General features: G+C 41.7%; 1 protein-coding gene across 5 annotated transcripts in view; it reads left to right on the top strand.

Annotated features, from left to right (window-relative positions):
* Positions 1 to 23911, top strand: part of FANCC (FA complementation group C) — a 272673-nt gene extending 248762 nt beyond the window's left edge. For 4 of the 5 annotated variants that reach the window (XM_060609885.2, XM_060609884.2, XM_060609888.2 and 1 more), the window contains 3 exons: positions 119 to 293; positions 4348 to 4554; positions 19839 to 23911. In XM_060609885.2, coding sequence (XP_060465868.2) covers positions 119 to 293; positions 4348 to 4554; positions 19839 to 20093 — 637 coding nt within the window. In that variant the 3' untranslated portion in view covers positions 20094 to 23911. The remainder of the gene's footprint in view (positions 1 to 118; positions 294 to 4347; positions 4555 to 19838) is intronic. The other variant, XM_060609886.2, reaches the window with a different exon arrangement.
* Positions 23912 to 24387: the final 476 nt, after the last annotated feature.

The raw sequence follows: 24387 nt of genomic DNA, 5'->3' as shown, positions 1-24387 counted from the left end.
ACCTCAGTGGATAAGAACAATTTAAGCCAACCATTCGCAGACATTACAGCTGCTCTAAGAACCGAAAAGAGAAAGAAGTCAAGTTGCCCAGCTGCCATGTGTTTTGGTTCTGTTCCAGGTCCTACGGAGGCCCCTTTGAGTGCTGGTTTTTGTTCATTCACTTTGGAGGATGGGCTGACATCGCGGCTGAGCAGTTAGTGATGTCAGAAGCTGAACCCCCGGAAGCCCTGCTGTGGCTCTTGGCCTTTAGCCACAGTCCACGTGACAGGAGTCAGCAGCGAGCACAGACCATGGTGGGTGGCAGGACGTGCTGTGTGTGGTGCTCTGGGTTCGTCTCTTGGGATCAGAAAAGATGCTGCAGGAAGGGGCCTGTGGTGGGTTTGGCCTCCAGTAACCCCCAGGCACCTAAGCACTGGCTGTTCACTGTGCTCACGTGTGGTAGCATGTACACATCCACCCAGATGGGTGAGTGCACGCATGCTAGGTTTGTGGTTGGAGACGTCTTCTTGCCTCACAGAGTTGACTAGACATGGGAAACTGCCACTCTGCTTTCCTGGGAAGCACCACAGAGATGAGGCATAGCCCTTCTGTCCCCCACATTGTTTTATCTGTTCTTGCTCAGCTGCCACCAATGCCCTTGTTTACAGTCAGCCCTGGCCCAGGGGCCAAGTCCTCTAGCATTTGCCGTGCAGAATCTGACCGCTCCTCTAAGGAGCACTGTCCTCTCTCTGATCAGCAGCCTGTCCCTGTCTGCTTCCGTCTTGACTTACTGCTTTCTTGGATCAGACAACAAATCCTCACATTACAGGCTTTGTTTAGCACTCTTACTAAAGTAATCTGATATTAACCCCTTAGCTTCTGAAAAAGGACTTGGGCATTCCCTAAATAACAGAGCAGCTAATACAGGACTGGCTGTCTATGGCAAATCGAGTTTTTATTTTATGCAGAGTATAATGACTACAGGAAGCAGTGCTTTGATTAAAGGCATTGGCACCTCCCTTGCAAATGTTTATTTGCCGGTTTTTAAAACTTTAGCTGCTAACACTTTTTGCTAATTTTAATAATTAAAGGGAGCAAGTTTCTTTATGTAGAGAGTAAGTTTCCTATTTGCTTCATGTTTTCTGTTTGAAAAAAACAGAGACTAGTACAGATATGTCTGTATATTTTTCTTATTTAAAGACTCGCATGGCATGGGGTGCCTGGGTGGCTCGGTTGGTTAAGTGTCCGACTCTTGATTTTGGCTCAGGTCTTGATCTCACGGTTTGTGGTTTTGAGCCCCATGTCATGCTTGAAATTCTCTGTCTCCATCTCTCTCTCTGCCCCTCCCCTGCATACACTGTCTCTGTCTCTGTCTGTCTGTCTCTCTCTCTCTCTCTCCCAGAAATGGATAAACATTTAAAAAAATGAACGAATACTTGCATGGCAAAGGAAAGAAAGAGTTTTAGATTTTAAAAAGTTGAAATTTGGTGATAATTTATTTTGGATCAAAAATACGTTTTTAAGAAATTATCATAATCCACGTATGTTTTGAGGGTTGCTTTATGACTAAGAAGAAAGCTTTCTATCTCCCTTTTAAAATATCACATTAAACTTAAACTTATTAAGAGAAATCCTAATTATGTTTTCATTATCTTATTTTTAGTGATAATAGTTAAAATGTATATAGCACTAATGATTTTCAAAGCCCTGTTATATATACTTTATATTTGATTCCTTATAAGCTAAGTTGGTAAGTTATATGTTAAATTCCTGATCAATCATTGAAACGGACAGAGATTCACTTTTGAAAGGTAGAGAAATAAATTGTCCAAAAGAAAGGTAATTTCTAGAAAGTTCTGCATTGGCATGTCTAATACTTACCTTGGCTTTTTTTTTTTTTTTTTTTTTTTTTTAATCTGTACATAGTTCTTACTGCAGGGATGCTGTAGCATACTGGATAAAAATAGATCAGTTCACTCAGAGTAGTTTAGCACCAGCATGTTCGCTTCCTTCTTAGCTATCCTGTGAGAGGGGCTATCTGTCTTGTGACTGAAGACACGTTTCATGTTTGTGAGCCTAAAGCCTCTTCCTCCTTGGTGCCCAACCTGAGGCACTGGTGTGTATGACATCCTGGGGAGGAAGTGGGCCCAGTTTTCCTAGTTTAGTAATACATACCTCTTTCTCTCCTGGGTTTTGTGAACTTTAAATCCCTTTGATGGTCTGTTGGGTGACTTGAGAAACAAACTGTGAGCTGCCTTTGAACGCATGTTTATTGTGAGATTTGAATGAGCCTGACAACATCTGTGCCCTTTCCTCAAAAGGTGTCATTAAATCCTGGTTAATCGCTCAGCCCTGACAGCATATTGTGGGCCAGCCTCCACTGGCCATCCTTGAGGTTCAGTAACGGGGGAGCAAGGGCGACTGCCGCACAAAGACGCGCCCTTCTCTCTGCAGACCCTGTTTGCTGCCAGCCAGTGTTCATCTTCTTTTGCTAACTTTGAATTTAATCATGATAAAAACACAAAATGCCTGTGTTTGAATACCCATAAGAATTAAGCCAGGGTTCGTACTCTGACTTTGTTATTCCACCTCTAGGAATTATCCTAGGGAAGTAATTAGAGATCCATACAAAGATTTATGTATAAGAATATCATTACAGCATTGTTGTAATTGCAGATGTTAGAAATGGCCTAAACTTTCAATGGTATGGAACTGACTAAATAAATTGTGACATATTCTAACCATGGACTAACATTCTACCATGAAAAATCATGTTCTCAAAGACTTTATGTCATAGATACATGAAATTACTTACAGTGCATTGTGAGAACTGTAAGCAAACATGGCGCATAGTGAGCTCTGGGTTCACAAGGCCTGGGGAACAAATGAGAAGGTTGTGAACCTGGTTTCCTCCATCTCCCCTGGAGAAAATGGAGCAAGACCAGCCTGAGATTAAGTTAGATCAGATCTTTCATTTGGATGGTGGAGGTACATCATACCTTGTTGTTCAGACTTTCTAGTGAACATATGTAAATTTTCATAATGCAGGATAAAAAGTAATCCTTAGAAAAGAAAGCTTATCTCTTTTACTAAAAACAAATTAAAAAGCATTTAAAGTTTTGGCATGTCAGGTGAAAGCTTATGGATGTGGAAGGCATTTGAAGGGAAAGATGGTCTGGGATGAAGACAACCAGTCTTAGGGAGTACTGAACAAGGGTAGAAAATCAAATGCCAGTCAAGAAGAAAATGGATATGAAGGCATAGCTTCCTAAGCCCTGACATTTTTGCAGACCTTTTAGATGGTAAGATGGTCTTGGGCTCCCATAGATGCCATCAGATGAGGGCAGGCTGGGCCCAGCTGACAGAGGAGGTGGTGAGAGAGTAGCCCTCTCCTGTTGGAACGCTGCCATTCTCCGTGGAAGAGCCCCATGGTACAGTTTCTCACGGTCTTGGATTGTGGTCAGAATAGCTCACACAGCACTCCTAGTGTATTGGAGTTTATGACAGACTTCATTGAATGAGGCTTTAACTTCCAGGGGAAAAAAAAGACGACTCACACAAAATCCATAAAATTGGTCATGGGAATTCTCAGAATAGGCCTAAGTACTCTTTCGAAAATGATGGAACATAGCTGTTCATGAGTTCCATGTGGCATTTTGGATCTATGGCTTTCAGTTTTTCTTTGTTTTCAACGTCACATCTTGATGTACTATTCTTATAGCAAGCAGAAGTCTCAGCATGAAATAAGTATTTTTTATGCAAAAACAACCCACAGACCTATAACAATCACATTATGTGAATTCTACAGACTTGTGACCTCTGCTTATGCTTTCAACATGTATGAACACTGTCCCAGTGTCTAAAACAAAACAAATGTGGTGTGTGTGTGTATGTGTGTGTTTCTTCCCCTCAGAGATAACAAAAGGCAAAAGGCAAACCTCATTCTTATCAGAACATTGGCTCAGTGGAGGTCCAATTGCATGGGGCTTTAATTGATTTGTGGCTATGATAGAGAGCGAGTCTTCAAGGAGCCTTTTGTTCCTTTTCCCACAATATAAAAATCTGACTACATTCTGCTGAGGATTTTTCTCCGTCTCTTTTCTTACAAAAAAAAAAAAAAGGTCAATTCCTGGCGTGGTGCCTTGGCTGCTTAGCAAGACGAAAGAAAGTCAAGAAATTTCCATTACGCCCATTTGGGTTTGTGTGGAACAGAGTATAAGCTCAGACATGAGTCGCCTCTGTCTGCCTTCCCTAGGTCGCCAGTCCTCTCCTCTTTCTAGGGCTTGCTTCAAAGTCCCAAATAAATCCTAGAACCATACAGGTCCTGACTCTTCCCTAATCTCTCACCTTTGAAATTATACTTCCCAGGTAGAGGTAAAGGCAGTGCTCAGCCACCTCAAGAAGCTGCTCAGAAGTCCAACTCTCTCAGCCAGGGATCTACAGGCAGCAGCTGCAGAGAGCCAAGACAGAGACCCCAGACCACCTTCATGTCAACAGCTGATCAGGCACCTCCTCCTGAACTTCCTGCTATGGGCTCCTGGAGGCCATGCGATTGCTCGAGAAGTCATCACCCTTGTAAGTCTCCCCTTTAATAGTGTGCTAATTCTCATTTGCATTCCAGGTATGAGGATTGCCTGGCCTTTGACAAGTATGTGTACCAGGGTGCTATCCAAACATGGATGGACAGGCAATGAAGTTGAAAGTTGGGATGGACCCCAGAGCCTGCCCCTTGTGACACCTTTATAATAAGGAAGAAAATGGAGGCTCTGAAAAAAGAGGTCACAATTACTGTCAGAGTCCATAGTAAAGCTAGGTCTTCTGTCTTCCCATGTAGTTACTCTTTCAGTTACATTCGTCATGAAGATGGACAAGACTTCAGTGAGAAGTGTTCACTATAGCAATCCAAAAAATTTTGTTTGTTAATTAAAAACAGTGTTTGCTAATTACAAAGAATTCTTTCTGAAACCCAGATGACATGAGGGATAAAAGTCAAAAGTCCAAGTCAAAAGTGAGTATCATTCATGGCATTGGGTTAGGCAATGACTTCTTGGATAATGTCCCCAGAGGCACAGGCACCACCAACAAAAAATAAATAAACTGAAATTCATCAAAATTAAAACATGTTGTTCATCAAAGATACAAGCAAGACAGTGAAAAGACAAACTCAGGAATGGGAAGAAAATATTTGGAAATCACGTATCTGACAAAGGGGTTAGTATCCAGAATATATTGGGAATTCTTACAACTCAACAACAGCAAAAACCCAATTCAAAAATGGACAACAGATCATAAATAGCTAATAACCACCTGAAAAAATGCTCAACATTATTAGCCATTAGGGAGGTGCAAATTAAAACCCATGATGAGGTAACATTCCACACCCTCTAGGATGGCTATTACAAACAAAATGGAAATAACAAGTGTTGGTGAGGATGTAGAGAAATTGGAACACTCCTATATTTCCAGTTGGGAATGCTAAAATGGTACAGCCACTGTGGAAGAGTTTGATAGTTCCTGAAAAAGTTAAACATAGAATTACTATATGATCTGGCAATTCTACTTCTGTGTAAAAGAATTAATAGAATTAAACACTTGGCCACCCTGTTCATAACAGCATTATTCACAATAGCCAAAAGGTAGAAACAACCCAAGTGTCCATCAACAGATAAATGGATAAATAAAATATGGTCTGTATATACAATGGGAGCCTTAAAAAAGAATGAAATTCTGATATATGCTACCACATGGATGAACTTTGAGGACATTATTCTAAGTAAACTAAGCCAGACACAAAAGGACACATGCTATATGATTCACTTTTATGAGGTACCTAGAATATGCAAATTTATAGAGACAAAATGTAGAATAGAGGTTACCAGGAGCTGGGCAGGTGAGAGGAATGGAGAGTTGTTTTGGATAATGAAAAAAAGTTCTAGAAATGGATAGTAGTGATGGTTGTACAATATTGTGAATTTACTTCATGCCAATGAACTGTCCACTTCAAAAGGGTTAAAAGACCAAATTTAAAAAGCGTCCACATGCTAGCTTTTGGAATTTTTATTTGCTTTTGTTTTTATTTTTTACTGACATATAATATACATACAGAAAACATACAGCTTGATTAATGTTCATAAACCATAAATAACCATGCAGCCAGCAACCAAATCAGGAATGTTCTCAGCATCCAGAGAGCCCCTTCTTGCTCCTTTCCCTGGGCAGGTTCTGTTTGAATGTGAATATGGAGAGAGTCCCAGTGATAAGTAGGACTGCCAAGAACCTCAGAAACTAGCACCCAGGAGGTTCTCCTCAGTCCTGGTAAAACAGTCAGCATGGAGCAGGCAGGCCACAGCAGCCAGCCTGTTAGTCCTGCCTCTCATGTTCAGACAGAAGGCTAAGAGCTGAAAAAATGTCCATGTGTCCATAGACCTTGATATCAACCAACATTACCTCTGGCCAGCTATAAGTAATAATAGTCACTTTTCAGCCACTATCTCAGCCAAGTGATCAAGGTCAACATGACAGTCATAAGACATGTTGACTATAAGTACCCTTAATATAATGTGATGAAAATGGCACTTCTGTGATCTTCCTCCCCTAAACTTTTATAATCCCAGTCTAATAATGAGAAAAACAAATGACAAAAATACCTATGTAGCACTCTTCAAAACTGTCCAGGCCATCATTGAAAGGAAAGTGTTAGAAACTGTCAAAGCCAAGAGGAGCATAAGGAGACATGAAAACTAAATATAATGTAGTATTTTAGATATTATCCTGGAACAGAAAAAGGACATTATGGAAAAACTGGGGAGATCAGAAAAAGTCTGTCCTTTGGTTAATAAAATGTATCCATATCAGTTTATTAATTGTGATAAATGTACTAATTTAAGATGTTAATGGAAAACCAGATGTCGGAGATATGGGATCTTTCTGTATTATCTTTTCAGTAAACTAGAAGTCTAAAACTGTTCTAAAATTAAAAGCTATTTCAAAAAGTCAACAGCAGTGGCGCCTGGGTGGCTCAGTGGGTTAAGCGTCCGACTTCAGCCTGGGTCACGATCTCGCAGTCCGTGAGTTTGAGCCCCGCGTCAGGCTCTGGGCTGATGGCTCAGAGCCTGGAGCCTGCTTCCGGTTCTGTCTCCCTCCCTCTCTGCCCCTCCCCCATTCATGCTCTGTCTCTCTCTGTCTCAAAAATAAATAAACGTTAAAAAAAAAAAAATTAAAAAAACAAAAAAAAAAACAAAAAGTCAACAGCAGGTGCTTTTGAATCATGAAGGTATTAGAGCCATTTTTGTCACCTGAAACAAATGAAATACTATGAGACAAATGAAAATGGAAACAACTTTCCAGAATTTATGACACACAGCAAAAGCAGTTGTAATAGGGAAGTTCATAGCAATACAGCTCCTAAGATCCAGGAACAAGGCAAGGATGCCTACTCTCACCACTTTTATTCAGCGTAGTACTAGAGGCCCTGCCCATAGCAATCAGACAAGATAAAGAAAAGACATCGAAATTGGTAAGGAAGAAATAAAACTGTCACTATTTGCAGATGACATGATACTATATTTAAGAAACCCTAAAGACTCCACCAAAAAACTATTAAGACTAATAAATGAATTCAGTAAAGTCACAGGATACAAAATTACCCTACAGAAATGAAACATCAAAAAGTGAACAGTCCCATTTACAATTGCATCAAAAAGACTAAAATACATAGGAATAAATTTAACCAAAGAGATGAAAGGCCTGTACTCTGAAAACTATAACATACTGATGAAAGAAATTGAAGACAGTACAAATAAATAGAAAGATATTCCATATTCATTGATTGGAAGAATTAATATTGTTACAGTTCTTACCCAAAGCAATCTGCGGATTCATTGCAATCCCCATTAAAATACCAATGGCATTTTTCACAGAACTAGAACAAACAATCCTAAATTTCGTATGGAACCACAAAAGATCCCAAATAGCCAAAGCAGTTTTGAGAAAGAACAAAACTAGAGGTATCACATGCCCTGATTTCAAACTATACTACAAAGCTTTAGTAATTACAATAGTATGGAACTGGCACAAACAGACATATAGATCAATGGAATAGAGAGTTCAGAAATAAATCCACATATATACAGTTAGTTAATCTACAAAAATGGAGGCAAGAATATACAATGGGGAAAAGACACTCAATAAATGGTGTTGGGAATACTGGACCACTATCTTATACCATATGTAAAAATAAATTCAAAATGGATTAAAGACTTGAATGTAAGACCTGAAACCATATAACTCCTAGAAGAAAAAACATAGGCAGTAAGCTCTTTGACATCATTCTTAGTGGTATTTTTTTGGACCAGTTTCCTCAGGCAAGGGCAACAAAAGCTAAAATAAAACAAATGGGATTATGTCAAACTTAAAAAAGCCTTTTCATGGTGAGGGAAACCATCAACAAAATGAAAAAGTAACCTACTGAATGGGAGAAGATATTTGCAAATCATACATCTGCTAAGGGGTTAATATCCAAAATATATAAAGAACTTTCACAACTTTAAAAAAATTGATTAAAATTGGGCAGAGGACTTTTTAAAAAGACATTTTTCCAAAGAAATACAGATGGCCAAGAGACACTTGAAAAGATGCTCATCATCACTAGCCCTCAGGGAAATGCAAATCAAAACTACAATGGGATATCACCTCACACCTATCAGATAGGCTGTCATCAAAAGGACAAAAAGGAAGAGTTGACAGGGATATGGAGAAAAGAGAACATTATATACCCTGTAGGTAAGAATGTAAATTGGTGCAGCCACTGTAGAAAACAATATGGAAGTCACTCAGAAATTTAAAAATACAACTACCATACCATCAAGGAATTCTACTTCCAGGTATTTATCTGAAGAAAATGAAAACATCTATTCAAAGAGATAACACGCACCCCTATGTTCATTGTAGCGTTATTTACAATAGCCCAGATATGGAAGCAACCTAAGTGTCCATCAATAGATGAATGTATAAAAAGGTTATATATGGTATGTATATGGACTGTTATTACTCAGCCATAAAAAAATGAAAAAAAATGAAATCTTGCCATTTGCAAACACATGGGTAGACCTTGAGGGTATTGTGCTAAGTGAAATAATAAAGAGAAAGACTAAAAAATAATAATAAAAGAGAAAGATAAATACCAGATGATTTCACTTATATGTGGAACCTAAAAAACAAAACAGGCACCTGGATGGCTCAGCTGGCAGAGCATGTAACTCTTGATCTCAGGGTCATGAGTTCAAGCCCTACACAGAGCTTACCTTAGATAGATAGATAGATAGATAGATAGATAGATAGATAGATAGATAAAATGTCTTTAAGAAAAAAGTAAAAATTAAAAAGAAAACAAATGAATAAGAAAAAATGGAAACAGACTCATAGATACAAAGAACAAACTGATAGTTACCAGAATGGTGGTTAGGGAGTGTGTGTGTGGGGTAGGGGGGGGCAAAGTAGATGAAGGGGATTAAGAAGTACAAACTTACAATTATAAAATAAGTAAGTCATAAATTCTGGTTCAAGATGGCAATGTAGGAAGACACCTATTCCACAGACATACCAAACCTATGCCTATTTATAGAGCAATTCCTCCTGAAAAACTGAAGGCTGACTGAAAAGCTTCTGCACAACAAAAGATAGGCCATAGAGAATGGCAAGAGAGATGGAGACATGGTAAGAAAGGGAACACACACTGCAAACTACAGTGGAGAGGGTCCCTCAGTACCATAAGTAGATTCATCTGCCCTGGGGCACAGAAAAAAAAAGTCATGGTTTAAAAGGCTAACTAAAATATAGAGGAATTAGCCCTAGACCCCTGCCAAATGGTGGGGGAGCTGCTGGAATTCTTTGGGTTTGAGAGGCTGGTGAGCACCATGATTTACGTTCTCCCTTCATCTTCATAGCATAGACTGGCCAGTATTTAGGCACCACAGCCAGCCTGCCACCTCAGCAAGCCCCATGCCTCTAGCCCACACAGCACCAGACACCTGTGGAATAGGAAAAAACAAAAACAAAAACCAAAAACCTGTGGTTTAAAAGAACAATTAGAACATAAAGCCTCCAGCTCTAGAACCCTGCCAGTGTGTGTGTTTGGGGGGGGGGGGGGTGAGGGGTGGTCTGGTGGAACTCTCTGGATCAAAGGGCCTGGCAAGTGCCATGGTTTACACTCCCCCTCCACCTTGGTAGCATGGATGGGAGCAGGGTCCAGGTGCCCCAGCCAGCCTATCACCGCAGTGAGCCTGGGTCCCTAGCCCATACTAACCCAAGCCTTCCCACCAAGGTGGCCTCAGCACAGTGCCGACAAGGGTACCCCTGGTCAGCATTCACTGTAGCTCTAGCCATCTCACCAAGGTGACACAGATGCAGGACAGCACTACTTTGGTTCCAGACAGTTTGCTAAGATACCCCCAGTGCAGGGCATCCTGGGCCCTCCCAGCCTATTCCCACCTTGGCCTCTGCTGCCCCATCAGGAGCCCCTTGTACTGAGCATCTTGGGACTGCAACCTACCTAGACACAGATCTAAGCAGCCAGCCAAAGTCACCAGGCCTACATTGTCTACACAGAAGATGGCCATTCTTTCAGGTTGAGGAGAATTAACTGTTTAACTGAATTCATCAAAATATAGGCCAGGCAAAATGAAGAGATGGAAAAATATGCTCCAAACAAAATAACAAGCACAAAACTCAGGAAAAAAGCTAAATGAAATGGAGATTACCAGTCTTCCTGATAAGGAGTTCAAAGTAATGATCCTAGAGATACTCACCAGAATGGAGAGAAAATTCAGTTAATTTACTGAGAACTTTAACAAAGACATAGATAATATAAAAAAGAATGAATCAGAGGCACCTGAGTGACTTAGTTGTTTAAGTGTCCAACTCTTGGTTTTAGCTCAGGTCACAATCTCACGGTTCATGGGTTAGGGCTCCATGCTGACATTGCAGAGCCTGCTTGGGATTCTCTCTCTGTCTCTCAAAAATAAATAAAGAAACTTAAAGAATGAATCAATGAAAAATAAATAAATGAAAAATACATTAGAGGAAATCAACAGTAGATTAGAAGAATGGATCAGTGATCTGGAAGACAGGGTAATAGAACAACACCCAAGATGAACAGAAGACTTTTTTTAAATGAGGTTAAGGGCTGTCTTGGATAACATCAAGTGAACAAACAGAAGAGAGAAAGGGGCAGAAAATTTATCTGAAGAAATCATAGCTGAAAACTTCCCTAAAGTGGGGAAAGAAACAGACATCCGGGTTAAGGAAGTACAAAGAATTTCAAACAAGATGAACCAAAGGAAGTCCACACCATGACCATACTAATTTAAAATGTTAAAGATTAAAGATGAAGAGAGAATTTTAAAAGTAAGAAGAGAGAGACAACTAGTAACATAAAGGGAAACTCCATAAGGCTTTCAGCTGACTTTTCAGCAGAGACTTTGCCAGGTCAGAAGGGAGTGGCAGCATGATAGATTCAAAAGGATGAAAGGGAAAAGAAAAAAAAAAAAAAACATACAAGCAAGAATACTCTCTTGGAAGATTATCATTCAGAATTGAAAGAGAGTTTCCCAGACAAAAGTCAAAGTAGTTCATCATCACTAAACCAGCCTTACAAAAAAATGTTAAAGGGAATTCTTTAAGTGGAAAATAAAAGGCCATAATCAGAAATAAGAAAATTATAAAAGGAAAAAATTTCATGAGTAAAAGGAAACACATAGTAAAGATAGTAGAACAATAACTTATAACTTGAAGGTTATGAGACAAAAGTAGCAAAAAGTAGTAGTACATATATAACCTTGGATGGGATGGTAAAAAGGAAGTTCTTTTAGAATGTGTTCAAACTAAAGGACTATCAATTTAATATAGATTGCTATATAACTAGGATGTTATGCATGAACCTCATCGTACTCATTAACTAAAAACCTATAGTAGATACACAAAAAATAAAGAGAAAGAAAGCCAAGCATAACACTAAAGAAAGCTGTCAATCATAAGGAAAGAGAAGGAGAGATGAAAGAAATAGAGAACTACAAAAACAACAGAAAACAATGAACAAAATGGCAATATATACATACCTATCAATAATTACTTTAAATGTAAATGGTCTAAATGCTCCAATTAAAAGGCAATAGGTGATGAAGTGGATTTAAAAATACTCAAGACCCTCATCTACATGCTGCCTACAAGAGACTCATTTCAGACCTAAAGACACAGACTGAAAGTGAAGGAATGGAAAAAGATATTTCATGCAAATGGAAACAAAAAAAAGAAGAAAAGTGAGGTAATAATACTCATATGAGACAAAATAGGTTTTAAAACAAAGACTGTAACAAGAGACAACGGCATTATGTAATGGTAAAGGGATTAATCTACCAAGAGGGTATAATAATTATAAATATCTATGTACCCAACACTGAAGCATCTAAATACATAAAGCAAATATTAACAGACATAAAGGGAGAAATTGCTAATAATAGTAGGGGACTTTAATATCCCACTTATTCCAATAACTAGATCATCCAGGCAGAAAGTCAATAAGGAAACAGTGTCTTTGAATGACCCTCTAGACCAGATGGACTTACATATATACAGAACATCACACCCCAAAATACCAGAATACACAATCTTTTCAAGTGCACATAGAACATTATCCAAGATAAATCACTCGTTAGGCCACAAAACAGGTCTCAGTAAATTTAAGAAGATTGAAATCATACCATGCATCTTTCCCAACAACCATGGTATGAAACTAGAAATCAATAACAAGAAAAAATGAAAAGAAAAATAAGAAACAAATGTGGAGGCTAAACAACCTGCTGTTAAACAACCAATGGGTCAATGAAGAAAATCAGAGAGGCTATCAGAAAAATACACAGAGACAAAATGCAAACACAATGGTCCAAAATCTTTCAGATGCTGTGAAAGTAGTTCTAAGAGGGAAGTTTATAGCAATACAGATCTACTGTAAGAAACAAAAAAAAAATCTCAAACCATCTAAACTTACACCTAAAGGAACTTGAAAGAGAACAAAGCCCAAAGTTAGTGTAAGGAAAGAAATAATGACGATCAGAGCAGAAATAAATGAAATTGAGAGTAAAAAAAAAAAAAAAAAGGAAAGGAAAGGAAAAAAAAGATCAGTGAACCCAAGAGCTAGTTTTTTAAAAAGTTAGACAAAATTGGTAAACCTTTAGGCAGAAAAAGAAAAAACTGAAATAAAAAAAAATCAGAAATGAAAGAGGACAGGGCAGCTGGGTGGCTCAGTTGGTTAAGCACCCAACTTTGGCCCAGGTCATGATCTCGTGATTTGTGAGTTTGAGCCCCTGTCAGGCTCTATGCTGACAGAACCTGCTTTTGATTCTGTGTCTCCCTCTCTCATTGCCCCTGCCCCACTCATGCTCTGTCTCTCTCTCAGAAATAAAAAAATAAATAAACATTAGAAATGAAAGAGGAGAAGTAACAATCAGAACCACCGAAATACAAAGGATTATAAGAGACTATTATGAAAAATTACATGCCAACAAATTGAACAATCTAGAATAAATAAATTCCCAGAAACATAATCTTCCCAAATTGAATCAGGAAGAAATAGAAAATATGAACATACTAATTACTATAATGAAATTGAATCAGTTTTCAGAAAACTTTCAGCAAACAAAAATCTATGACCAAATGGATTCACTGGTGAATTCTTCCAAACATTTAAAGAAAAGTTAATACCTGTTCTCTTCAAACCATTCCAAAAATATGGAAGAGGAAGGAAAACTTCCAAATACATTCTATGAGGCCATTACCCTCATACCAAAACCAAAGGCACAAAAAAAAGAAAATTACAGGCCAATATTATTGATGAACATAGATTCAAAAATCCTCAGCAAAATATTAGCAAATTGAATTGAATTTTCAGTTTCACATGGAACATTGTCCAGATCACACATCAGGCCATAAAACAGAATTAAAAGTACAGTTTCCCATGGGGTGCCTGGGTGGCTCAGTCATGGCAAACTCAGTCAAAGCCATGACTTTGGCTCAGGTCATGATCTTGAGTGGTTTGTGAGTTTGAGCCCCGCGTCAGGCTCTGTGCTGACAGCTCGGAGCCTGGAGCCTGCTCCAGATTCTTTATCTCTCTCTTTGCCCCTCTCCCCCTCATTCTCTCTCTCTCTCTGGCTCTCTCTGTCTCTCTGTCTCTCTCTCTCCCTCTCTCTCTCCCTCTCCCTTTCCCTCTCCCTCTCTCAAAAATAAATATTAAAAACAAATTTTTTAAAGTACAATCCCCATGATCAAGTGGGATATATGCCATGGATGCAAGCATAGTTCAATACTTGTAAATCAATCAATGTGATATACCACATTAACAGAATAAAGCATAATAATCATAGTCATTTTAATGTTTGCAGAAAAAGCACCTGACAAAATTAAGCACCCATTTATGATAAAAACTCTCAACAGAATAGGTTTAAATGGAAGGTATCTCAGTAAATGACAAACCCACAACTAACATCATACTCAATAGAGAAAGTTAAACTGAGAGCTTTTCCTCTAAGATTGGGAACAAAACAAGGACATCTACTGTTGCCAGTGTTATTCAAAATAGTACTGGAAGTCCTATCTACAGCAGTCAGACAAGAAAAAGAAATAAAATGCATCCATATTGATAAGGAAGAAGTAAACTGTCACAGTTTGCACATATGACATGATGCCATACATAGAAAACCATGGACTCTACCAGCAAAACTATTAGAATTAATAAATGAGGGGTGCCTGGGTGGTCTCTTAAGTATCAGGTCAGATCATGATCTCATAGTTTGTGAGTTTGAGCCCTGCATCAATCAGGCTGTCTTCTGTCAGCACAGAGCCCATTTTGGATCCTCTGTCCTCCTCTCTCTCTGCCACTCCTCTGCTCGTGCTCTCTGTCTCAAAAATAAATAAACATTTTTTAAAAAGTAAAATTAAAGAATAAATGAATTCCATAAAGTTTCAGGATACAAAATTAATATGCAGAAATCTGTTGCATTTCTATATACTAACAAGAAAGTAGCAGAAAGAAAAAGAAGATAACTCCATTTACAGTTGCACAAAAGAGATTAAATACCCAGGAATAAACTTAACCAAGAAGTTGAAAGACCTATACTCTGAAAACTACTTTCATCAATGAAAGATCTCAAACAATCTAACAGTACTACTTTGATGAAAGAAATTGAAGATGACACAAACTAAAAAATATACCATGCTCATAGCCTGGAAGAATTAGTGTCCATATTACCCAAAGCAGTCTGTAGATTCAGTGCTATTCCTATCAAAATATCAATAGTATTTTTCACAGAACTACAACAAATAAACTGAACGTTTGTATGGAACCACAAAAGACACTGAATAACCAAAGTAATCTTGCGAAAGAACAAAGCCCAGTCCCAGATTTCAAGATATACTACAAAACTATAATAATCAAAACACTATGGTACTGGCTCAAAAATAGACACACAGATAATTGGAACAGAGCAGAGATCCCAGAAATAAACCCATACTTACATGGTCAACTAATCTATGACAAAGGCAAGAATCTACAATGGGAAAAAGACAGTCTCTTCACTAAATAGTGCTGGGAAAACTGGACAACTACATGCAAAAGAATGAAACTGTACCACCGTCCTACACCATACACAAAAAAAAAGACCCAAAATGGATCAAAAACTTAAATATGAGACCTACAACCATAAAACTCCCAGAAGAAAATATAGGTAGTAATTCCTTTGACATTGATCTCAGCAACATTTTTCTAGATATGTCTCCTCACACAAGGGAAACAAAAGCAAAAATAGACAATTGGGATTATACCAAAGTAAAAAGCTTTCAGAGTGAAGGAAACCATTAACAAAATGAAAAAGTAATCTAAATGGAAGAAGATATTTGCAAATGATATCTGATAAAAAGCTAATATCCACAATATATAAAGAACTTACACAAGTCAACACCAAAAATGCAAATTATCCAATTAAAATGGGTAGAGGACCTGAATAGACATTTTTCCTAAGAAGGACATACAGATGGCCAACAGACATGAGGAGATGCTCAGTATCCCTAATCATCAGGGAAGTGTGAATCCAAATCACGGTGAGATGCCACCTTAGACCTTGTCTGAATGGCTAAAATTAAGACAAAACCAAGTGTTAGTGAGGATGTGGAGAAAAAGGAAACCTCGTGCACTGTTTTTGGGAATATAGATTGGTGCAGCCACTGTGGAAAAGAGTATGAAGGTTCCTCAAAAATTTCAAAATAGAATTATTTTACAATCCAGTAATTCCATTACTGGTTGTTTACCTAAAGAAAACAAAAACACTAATTTGAAAAGATACATGCACCTGTATGTTTTTTGCAGCATTATGTACAATAGCCAAGATATGGAAATACCCTAAGAGTCCATCAGTAGATGAATGGATAAAGAAGTGATATATGTACACAATGGAATATTATTCAGTCATAGAAAAGAATGAGATCTTGCCATTTGTGACAACATGTGTAGACCTAGAGGGTATAATGCTAAGTGAAATATGTCACACAGAGAAAGACAAATATCATACAACTTCACTTATATGGGGAATCTAAAAAATAAAACAAATGAATAAAGTCCATGAGGCTGTCATGTACAGCATGGGAAATATAGTCAATATTATTGTAATAACTTTGATGATAGATGATAACTAGATACCACATCATTTCATAATGTATAAAAATATTAAATCACTATGATGTAAACCTGAAACTGATAGGATATTAGTTTTCAACTAATTATTTTTCAACATTCTAAGTCAACAGCAGGCACTTTTGAATCATGAAAGCATTGGTGGCATTTTTTGTCACCTGATCTCTGACCTTCTGTCCTTGTCCTCAATACCTGTGGATGGAACCACAGCCCTGAGGGGAGCCTTCTCAAGCCTGGCAGCTGGGACTCAAACCCTTCCTCCCGGAGCCTGTGCCCTTCTTCTCCCTGGGGAACTCCTGTTCTGCTCGTCTCCAATTCTGTCACCTTGGGAATGGAGAAGCAGACCCTTGCTGGAGTTTGCCTTGCTTTACAGGCCAGAGAGATGATGGTGGGCCTGGCCTTGCTCATGGGGTGTGAAAGGAAGAAAGTGGCCCAGAGAATGCTCCTCAGAGATACCCAGTTATTCCAGTCACATATTCACCCATTCTGGGGAAACAGTCACATTCAGAATGGACCACCTTTAAGTCTCTCCCACAGAGAAGCTACTGTGAATAAGGAGCTAGAGTATTTCACAAATTCAGGTTGTGCAGTGCATTCTCACAAAATAGTCCAGCTGCAGACCTGTGCGTGAGGCTGAGGGAAGTTTGAAAACCCGGTGAATCTTCATAAAGTATCGTAAGTCAGCTCAGGTGAAAAAAAAAAAAAAAATCATTGAAGGAAAAGCACCAATGTTCCTCTTTACACATTGGCCTCTTAGCAGATGCTAGCTGTCTGGGCACCTTGGAGCCCATCATGGCCGAGAGAGCCTCCTAGACACTGTCTTTGCAGGTGTTTTGAAACTATTTTTAGTAACATACCACACTTCTTAACTGGAAGGCTTCCTGCAGTGGCCCCATGACAGGTTGAAGACAGCCTGGCTAATGCAGCTACAAACAGAACAGAGGGCAGGAGTCCTCCACACGGTGCCAGCTTCTCATGGGTTTCTCCTCGTCCCCCCATCTCATCAGTTCCTCTCTCTGGAAGCACCCTGGCAGGAGCCCTGGGCCAGGCTGCTTGGCCGGGAGCAGGCAGTGGCCAGATGGTAGAAGTGTTGGCTTTGGTAGGACAGCCTTTCTCTTCCAGCTGCCCTGAGGACCCCACCCCTGACCCAGCTTTGATGTGAACTCAGGCCCGAGCAGAGCAGTTCCTGGGCCTGTGCCCTATCTTATCCCTCTTCTCCCAGCACCAGCTTTGGGGAGCACTCTATGCTGTGGACAGAGGGGGCTGCGTGTCTGAGCCCTGTCTCTTGAGGCCTCCATATGTTCCTATGCCCCAGCCTCTGCCGTAGGGCACTCCCTACGAACCACTTCCTTTGCCTCCCGCACAGGCCCCAGCGATCAGCTTCTGCCTGCCTTGGGCTTCTGAGAATTTCCACTGAACTCAATCTTCAGAAGCCCTGCCTCTTCTCATGCAGTCTTCTCCTCCTCTGGCTCCTACGTTTCTTGTCCCACTCACTTGTTTGCCATCTTCACGTGCTCCCTTCCTCTGCACCTCTTTGACCCGGATGAGGCACAAGCAGCTCAGGCGGTGTTCGGTTTCTTCCTGCCCCTGAGGCTTGCTCTCTCTGCCTCTGTCCTGCTCTGAGCTCATGTTTCTCCCTCCTCCTCCTTCTGTCTTTGTTGCTGGACCACAGCAGTCACAGGTAAAAAGTTAGCTAGCATCTGAAACGCAGAGGTAAGTTCTGTAGTTGTTGAACTCAGATGAACTTAAATTCAGCCAACAATGCAGATTGCCTACTTCAGCTGCAGGGAGGTGGACACGTGTGACTAGAGACCATGAGTGGAACAGTATGGAGGTTGAGCTGTCTCATAAAGATGACACGAGGTCCAAGCGGCCGGCCTCCACAGTCAGCTGTCATGGCTGTGCCACTGCGGTGCTTCCAGCCCAATGGAGGCCCTGGGATCAATGGCATTCTCTCTGCACTTGGGGTCTAGGAAATACATTAACTCTTTTAAGGTGTCTCAGGTAGGCTTATGCAGTTTCATCCACAGAGACAGACTGTGTCTGACAGAGGTTACCCACAGCATCTGTGATTCTGAGTAAAAACCATGCAGTGGTAATATGGACACCAAGAGCCACAGCGAACCCCACCTAGGCTGGTGGCCTGCCCCCCACCCCCCAGCAGAGCCCCTCCCAGCTGAGGTTGAAGAGAGCTAATGCCATCAAGGTATGCCCCACGGTATCCTGTGCTGCCTGAGCATGTGCTTTGACTGCCGGTCAGAGGTGGTGGCCCTGGATTGAAGGGTATCCAGGGCCACGCGATAGTCCGAGGGCGGTTGGTCACCCTACCAGAAGGCCCTCTGTGGCGACGGAGAGGAAGCTGACCTTTGGCTGCTGTGGCTAATCAAATATTTGGTCTATAGAAACTGTCACACACAAAATGAATATGTAGATTACTGTCAAAATCAGGGCTTCTTAATGTGCTTGTGTCTAAAAAAATCACAGCAAACTCAACACAATTCAGTTGTGAGATTCCCACCCTTCCCTTTTTGCTGAGCTGAAATTCTTAGGAAAATACACCTAAGAATGCCTTGAGGCTGTATTTAGCAGAACTAACAATTCCTGTGTTTCCTGCTTCCCTTGAGAATCAGGTGTTAAAACCTTAGATGTCTATTAAAAAGCAAGTGGGCCCAGGTTGCTAGCCCAAGAATGCCATTTATAAAGCTGTTTGTGTGAAAGCAGGTGGCATTTTCCTTTCAGCACTTTCCAGTTCTCATATTCGTGTGAGCCTTTTGCAGACAGTCAGGCTGCAGCACGGCTTGCCTCTGCTTCCCCACAGCAAATACTCGCACAGCCTGTGACTGGCATTCCAGGAAATGTGGGGCTTATTTGTAGCCTTTGTGAGTCTGGGGCCATTCTGTCAGAAGAGGGTGATCATTAGGAAATGACTCTGCTCCCTGGATGGCCAACCTCTGAGAACAGACTGGCTTTGCTCATCACCTTGAAAACAAAACGAGAGTCATTGAAAGCTAACAGGAATGCAGCTGCTTTTCGGGGAAGGACGGGTCCAGTTGGTCCACTGGACAAAGAGATGAATCTGTCTAGTTAGTGTTTTAGTTTTCTTTCTCCTCTCTACTCATTGCAGATGGCTCCAACCGATGAGCTAAGCCACGAGATTGCTGGCTTTCTTGACCAGACCTTGTACAGATGGGATCGCCTCTGCCTGGAAGCCCCTAGGTCAAGAAAACTGGCCCGAGAGCTCCTGGCTGAGCTGCATGCTCACATCCAGCATCGGCCGGCTGCACATGGAGCTGCTGTGCATGCAGCAGGCTCCCCGAGATCTCGTGACGAAACAATGAGACTGATTCGTCGTGGAACGAGTAGTGAGGATGAGCCATAGACATCTTGGTGAGAGCTGCTAGAACATATTTTATGAAGTCAGAAGACAAATTCCTTAGCCCAAACTCAGTCTGGCTTATTAGTTCATGACTAGATTGTGCCTTGAGCATTCCCTACCTGCTCAGTCCAGCTGTCAGAGAATCACTGAAGAAAAGCCTTGAATAGGAGAACACTTTCATTTCCCTTTTTCCTCATATCAAATGAAGATACACAACTATTACTTGAGTGGTTCAAAGTCTTTGGACCGAGAAATTGGTTATGAACCACTGATCAGTTTAGAAGTAACTTAGTCCTTTTCCACAGATCTCTTTTTTCAGAAATCAGGCTACTGTTATTGGTGTTTCTTTTAATCCACAGGGCTTTGAGATAAAGCCACACTCTTGCTTCCCTAAGAAATTCTTCACTAAGGAGTCTCTCGGGCACCTCCGAGGAGAAGCAGAGGCCATCAGGCCCAGTAGCAAGTGGTAGTGACTGGGGCCACTGCTGTGGTGGGCAGTCAAGCCAGCTCGGCTGTGGAGAACAGCACTGCTTAGCAATGAAATAAAGCCGGTTCCAATGCTAACTCTTTTTGCTTTCTGTTTGCTAAACACTCCCACCAAGGGAGGTCACGTTGCCTCAGAGAGGACTGATGTGAGAATATAGGATATGTTCTGGAAGAAGACATCATATTTCAGTTGTCTAATTAACTGAGGTGGGAATTAGAAATTCCTAATAAAGAACAGGTAACCCCAGGGGCGCCTGGGTGGCTCAATTGGTTGAGCATCCGACTTCAGCTCGGGTCATGATCTCACGGTTTGTGGGTTAGCGAGCCCCGCGTTGGGCTCTGTGCTGACAGCTTGGAGCCTGGAGCCTGCTTCTGATTCTGTGTCTCCCTCTCTCTCTGCCCCTCCCCTGCACATGCTCTTTCTCTGTCTCTCAAAAATAAATAAATATTAAAAAAAAAAAAAAGAATAGGTAACCCTAATATTTATTTCACATCAATTGAAAATTTTTTTCCCCTTCCAAGTTTGTTTTTTTTTCTTACATGAACTAAAATCCTCCCAGGACCTCACTTTTTTTTTTTTTTTTTTTTTTTTTTTAAAGTTTAATCTGTGAGTGAGCAAGCAGGAGAGGGGCAGAGGGAGAGGGAGAGAATCCCAAGCAGGCACTATCAGTGCAGAGTCCAACGTGGGGCTCAAATTCAACAAACCATGAGATCATGACCTGAGCGGAGATCAAGACACCCAGGTGCTCCTCAAGTTTATTCTTCATATGCACTGATTGTGTACTCTTTTGTGTGTACACACTCTTTTGTGTGGGTCGAATCAGTCAGGACTTTTATGGCTACTTTGATTTATGTGTTAGTAATCTCTGAGTCTCCTGCAATTTGAGCTCCTATTTGAGGTGTGAGTAGCGTTTTGTTGTATTAGAGGTCGTGGTTTTAGGGGAGTTTCCGTTTCGGTATATGGATCTACCTAAAGATCTGAAAAATTCAAGAACTTTTAACTTTTGAGAAATACTGCAGTTTGAACAGTGCACTGATAAAATACTTTAGTCATGACTACCAGCATTCTTACTTTCATATAAAAAGTCTTCCTCAAAATGTGTAGTAGTTTTGATAAAGGAGTTTTAGGCTTCATTTAGAGTCAAGGATATCTCTCCTATGTTGTTTGCCATGGAAGCTGTGACCAGCCTTTGGGGGCATGAAGAAGGGAATCTGCTTAGTGGCTGTGAATAGTCCCTAAAGTTTGATTCCCACCAGGAATCAAATTCTCTTGTGGGTGTGCTCCCACTAGAAATCCAGTCATGCTGTATTCCACAGCAAACAATATAAACAAGACCTGTTACCCACCTCAGACTGTTGAAGCTGCATTTCTGGAAGGTTCCTTCCTGTCCTGACCTTACCTCAGCCTGTTTGTAGTATCTTCAGTTCCTTTACAAAGCCTCTAAGTTCTCTCAAGCCTTGGACATGTGAGTCAGCACCTGACCAGACTATCTGATCTGGCAGCCAAGCGGTTCTTGGGTCTCAAGTGAACCTTCATTGTCTGTGGAGGCTTTCATGAAGGGAATAGCAGGCACTGGTTTGTGTACTGATTTTGTTTTCTCTCCTTGCCCTTTCCCACTAACAAGAGGGAGAATGCTCCACGGGGGAAACCAAGGAAAATAGGACTGCTCCGCAAACTGGAGGGGCAGCTGCAAAGCCTCACAGGCGGTCAGGCCCTGGTCATCACCTTAGAAGGGGTTACCCCATCATTCCATTCACTTCTCTGAGGGGGAGGGAGCCTCCCAAAGGGCAGATGGAGGGGCGCACAGGGCAGAAAGGTGGGAAGTGACACCCTCCACTTGACAACCCCAGAAGACAGACACCTTGTGCTCCCTCCACTCCCGAGCAAGCCCATACCCAGCTACCAGTAAGGAAACCCAGTCAGGGCAGAGAAAGCCAGGGGCAGGCTGGAAACTCCACCTCCTCATTCAGTTGCCTTGGATTTGGGGGGGAAAGTCTGGAGACATGGGTGTTCTTCAGTTTCTTGAAAGAAGATCTCGCTAGAAAAGGGCTCTGGTGAGAATGCACATCAAGGCAGGTGGCATGAGCGAAGCGAAGGCCCTGTAGGCCACTGAGCCTTGTCCCCCCTCCCCCCGTTGGAGAGCCAGGAGCACAGAGGCCTACGGCGTGCATTATGCAGCAGGGCTGAGGCCCAGAGGCTGTATGTGGGGTTGACCAGACTGGGTTTCTTTCCAGCACAGGGTCTGTGCCAGGCACGTGCCTTTGGCTTCCGCCAGCAGAATATCCAGTGAAGAGTGGCTTAAACAGGCAAGACACCTGATGGTGTCAGACACACAAAACCCAGAGAGGTGGCTAATTCAGCCACTCAACAATGTCATGGCTGCAGATCAGCTTCACTGGAGTTCTGGCTTTTCTCTCCAAGTTCAAGAAAGCTGCCAAGCCCAGGCCTTTCTGACAGCCTCCAAGAAGGCTCTCGTGTCTCTGCTCGCAAGCCCACACGAGACCCTCATGTCATTGGCAGACCCAGCCGCCGCAGAATGGGGCTTGCTGCCACCCTGTTGCTAAGATTTATCGGGACACTAATGAGGCTTGAGCTTCAGGGCCTTGCACCACCTGGCCCCTCCCCAGGCCCTGGGAGAGGCCCTGGCATTGTGCTCCCATGGTCGTCTGTTTTGTAAAATTTGTAAAGAAACGTTAACTGCAACTGGCAAAAATGTCTCCGTGTGCTCCTACTGTCCCCCCTGCCCCTGGGCAGTGTGCACCTTCTGCGATCCAGCTGAGGGAAGCCAAGTTGGTTCGGCACCACTTTGGGGCACAGTGAAGTTACTGTGGAGGACCAGCTTCCAAGAATGCCAGCACCAGCCCGACCAGTTCAGCTGGTGCTGGCCCAGGGGCCTTGGCACAGCAGAAGGGTGGCCTGTGCCACCACAGGCCCGCAGGTGCACAGGAGCAACAATGAGGGAAGTGTGAAGAGTCCTTCCAAGACCTCTGGCTTGGGTCTGGGGCGAACTTGATAGAGGTTTTCGGAGACCTGACAACAGCTCTACAATTCTGTGTTCCCCACAGCAAGCCAGGAAGCTGAGTAGAGCTTTCTAAAGTCTTAGTAATGAAGTTTTAGGTAAGCGTGCTGGAGAGACTGTGGGAATGTATAAAATCACTGTGCCAACAAGAGGTGATCAGAGAGGACAGAGCTGCCAAAAACTGGAGAGGAAAGGCATGACTGGCCACGTATTAATGCAAAGGCTGTCACCCACTGGTACTTCATGGCTTGTGGCATGTTAGCTCTTTTAAATCTGTAATTTATTTTTTCATTATAAATAAAAAGTCACAATACATGTGAGTTTGTATTCACTAAAGAGTACAGTCTTTCTTAGAAAAAAGCTTCCCTTCTCTCCTCAATTATGGAAGCTCAGGCTACACAAAACCTGTATAGACCTGCCCTTAGAAAAGACCAATTTGGCATAGCCTTTGGGCCTGAGAATCTTGCCGTCAGATACCTACAAACTGGGGTCCCACAGCCAGGGAAGAAGGGAGGGAGCTGCAGGGAGGCAGTTGGCAGGGGCTGCTGAAACAAAATGACGTGCACTGTACATGTCTTTCTCTTCTGTAAGCCAGCCTCCCATACTACCACCTAGTGTAAATGGAACTGGCCTGTATACATTGTTCTTCCCCGATTCTAAAGATGGAGCTCGTCCGACAAAGCACAGCCCACACCCGCTGTGCGCACCACTGTTTCACAGACTTGTGACCCTCGTGCTGCAGCCTCCACAGGGTCCCCTAGGAGTCATGGGATGGAATCCCCCCGCCCCAC

This window comes from Panthera onca, chromosome D4, assembly GCF_046562875.1.
Source record: "Panthera onca isolate mPanOnc1 chromosome D4, mPanOnc1 haplotype 2, whole genome shotgun sequence".
Classification (NCBI taxonomy): domain Eukaryota; kingdom Metazoa; phylum Chordata; class Mammalia; order Carnivora; family Felidae; genus Panthera; species Panthera onca.
The sequence above is the reverse complement of the archived record's forward strand: the minus strand, read 5'-3'. Positions and strand labels throughout refer to the sequence as shown.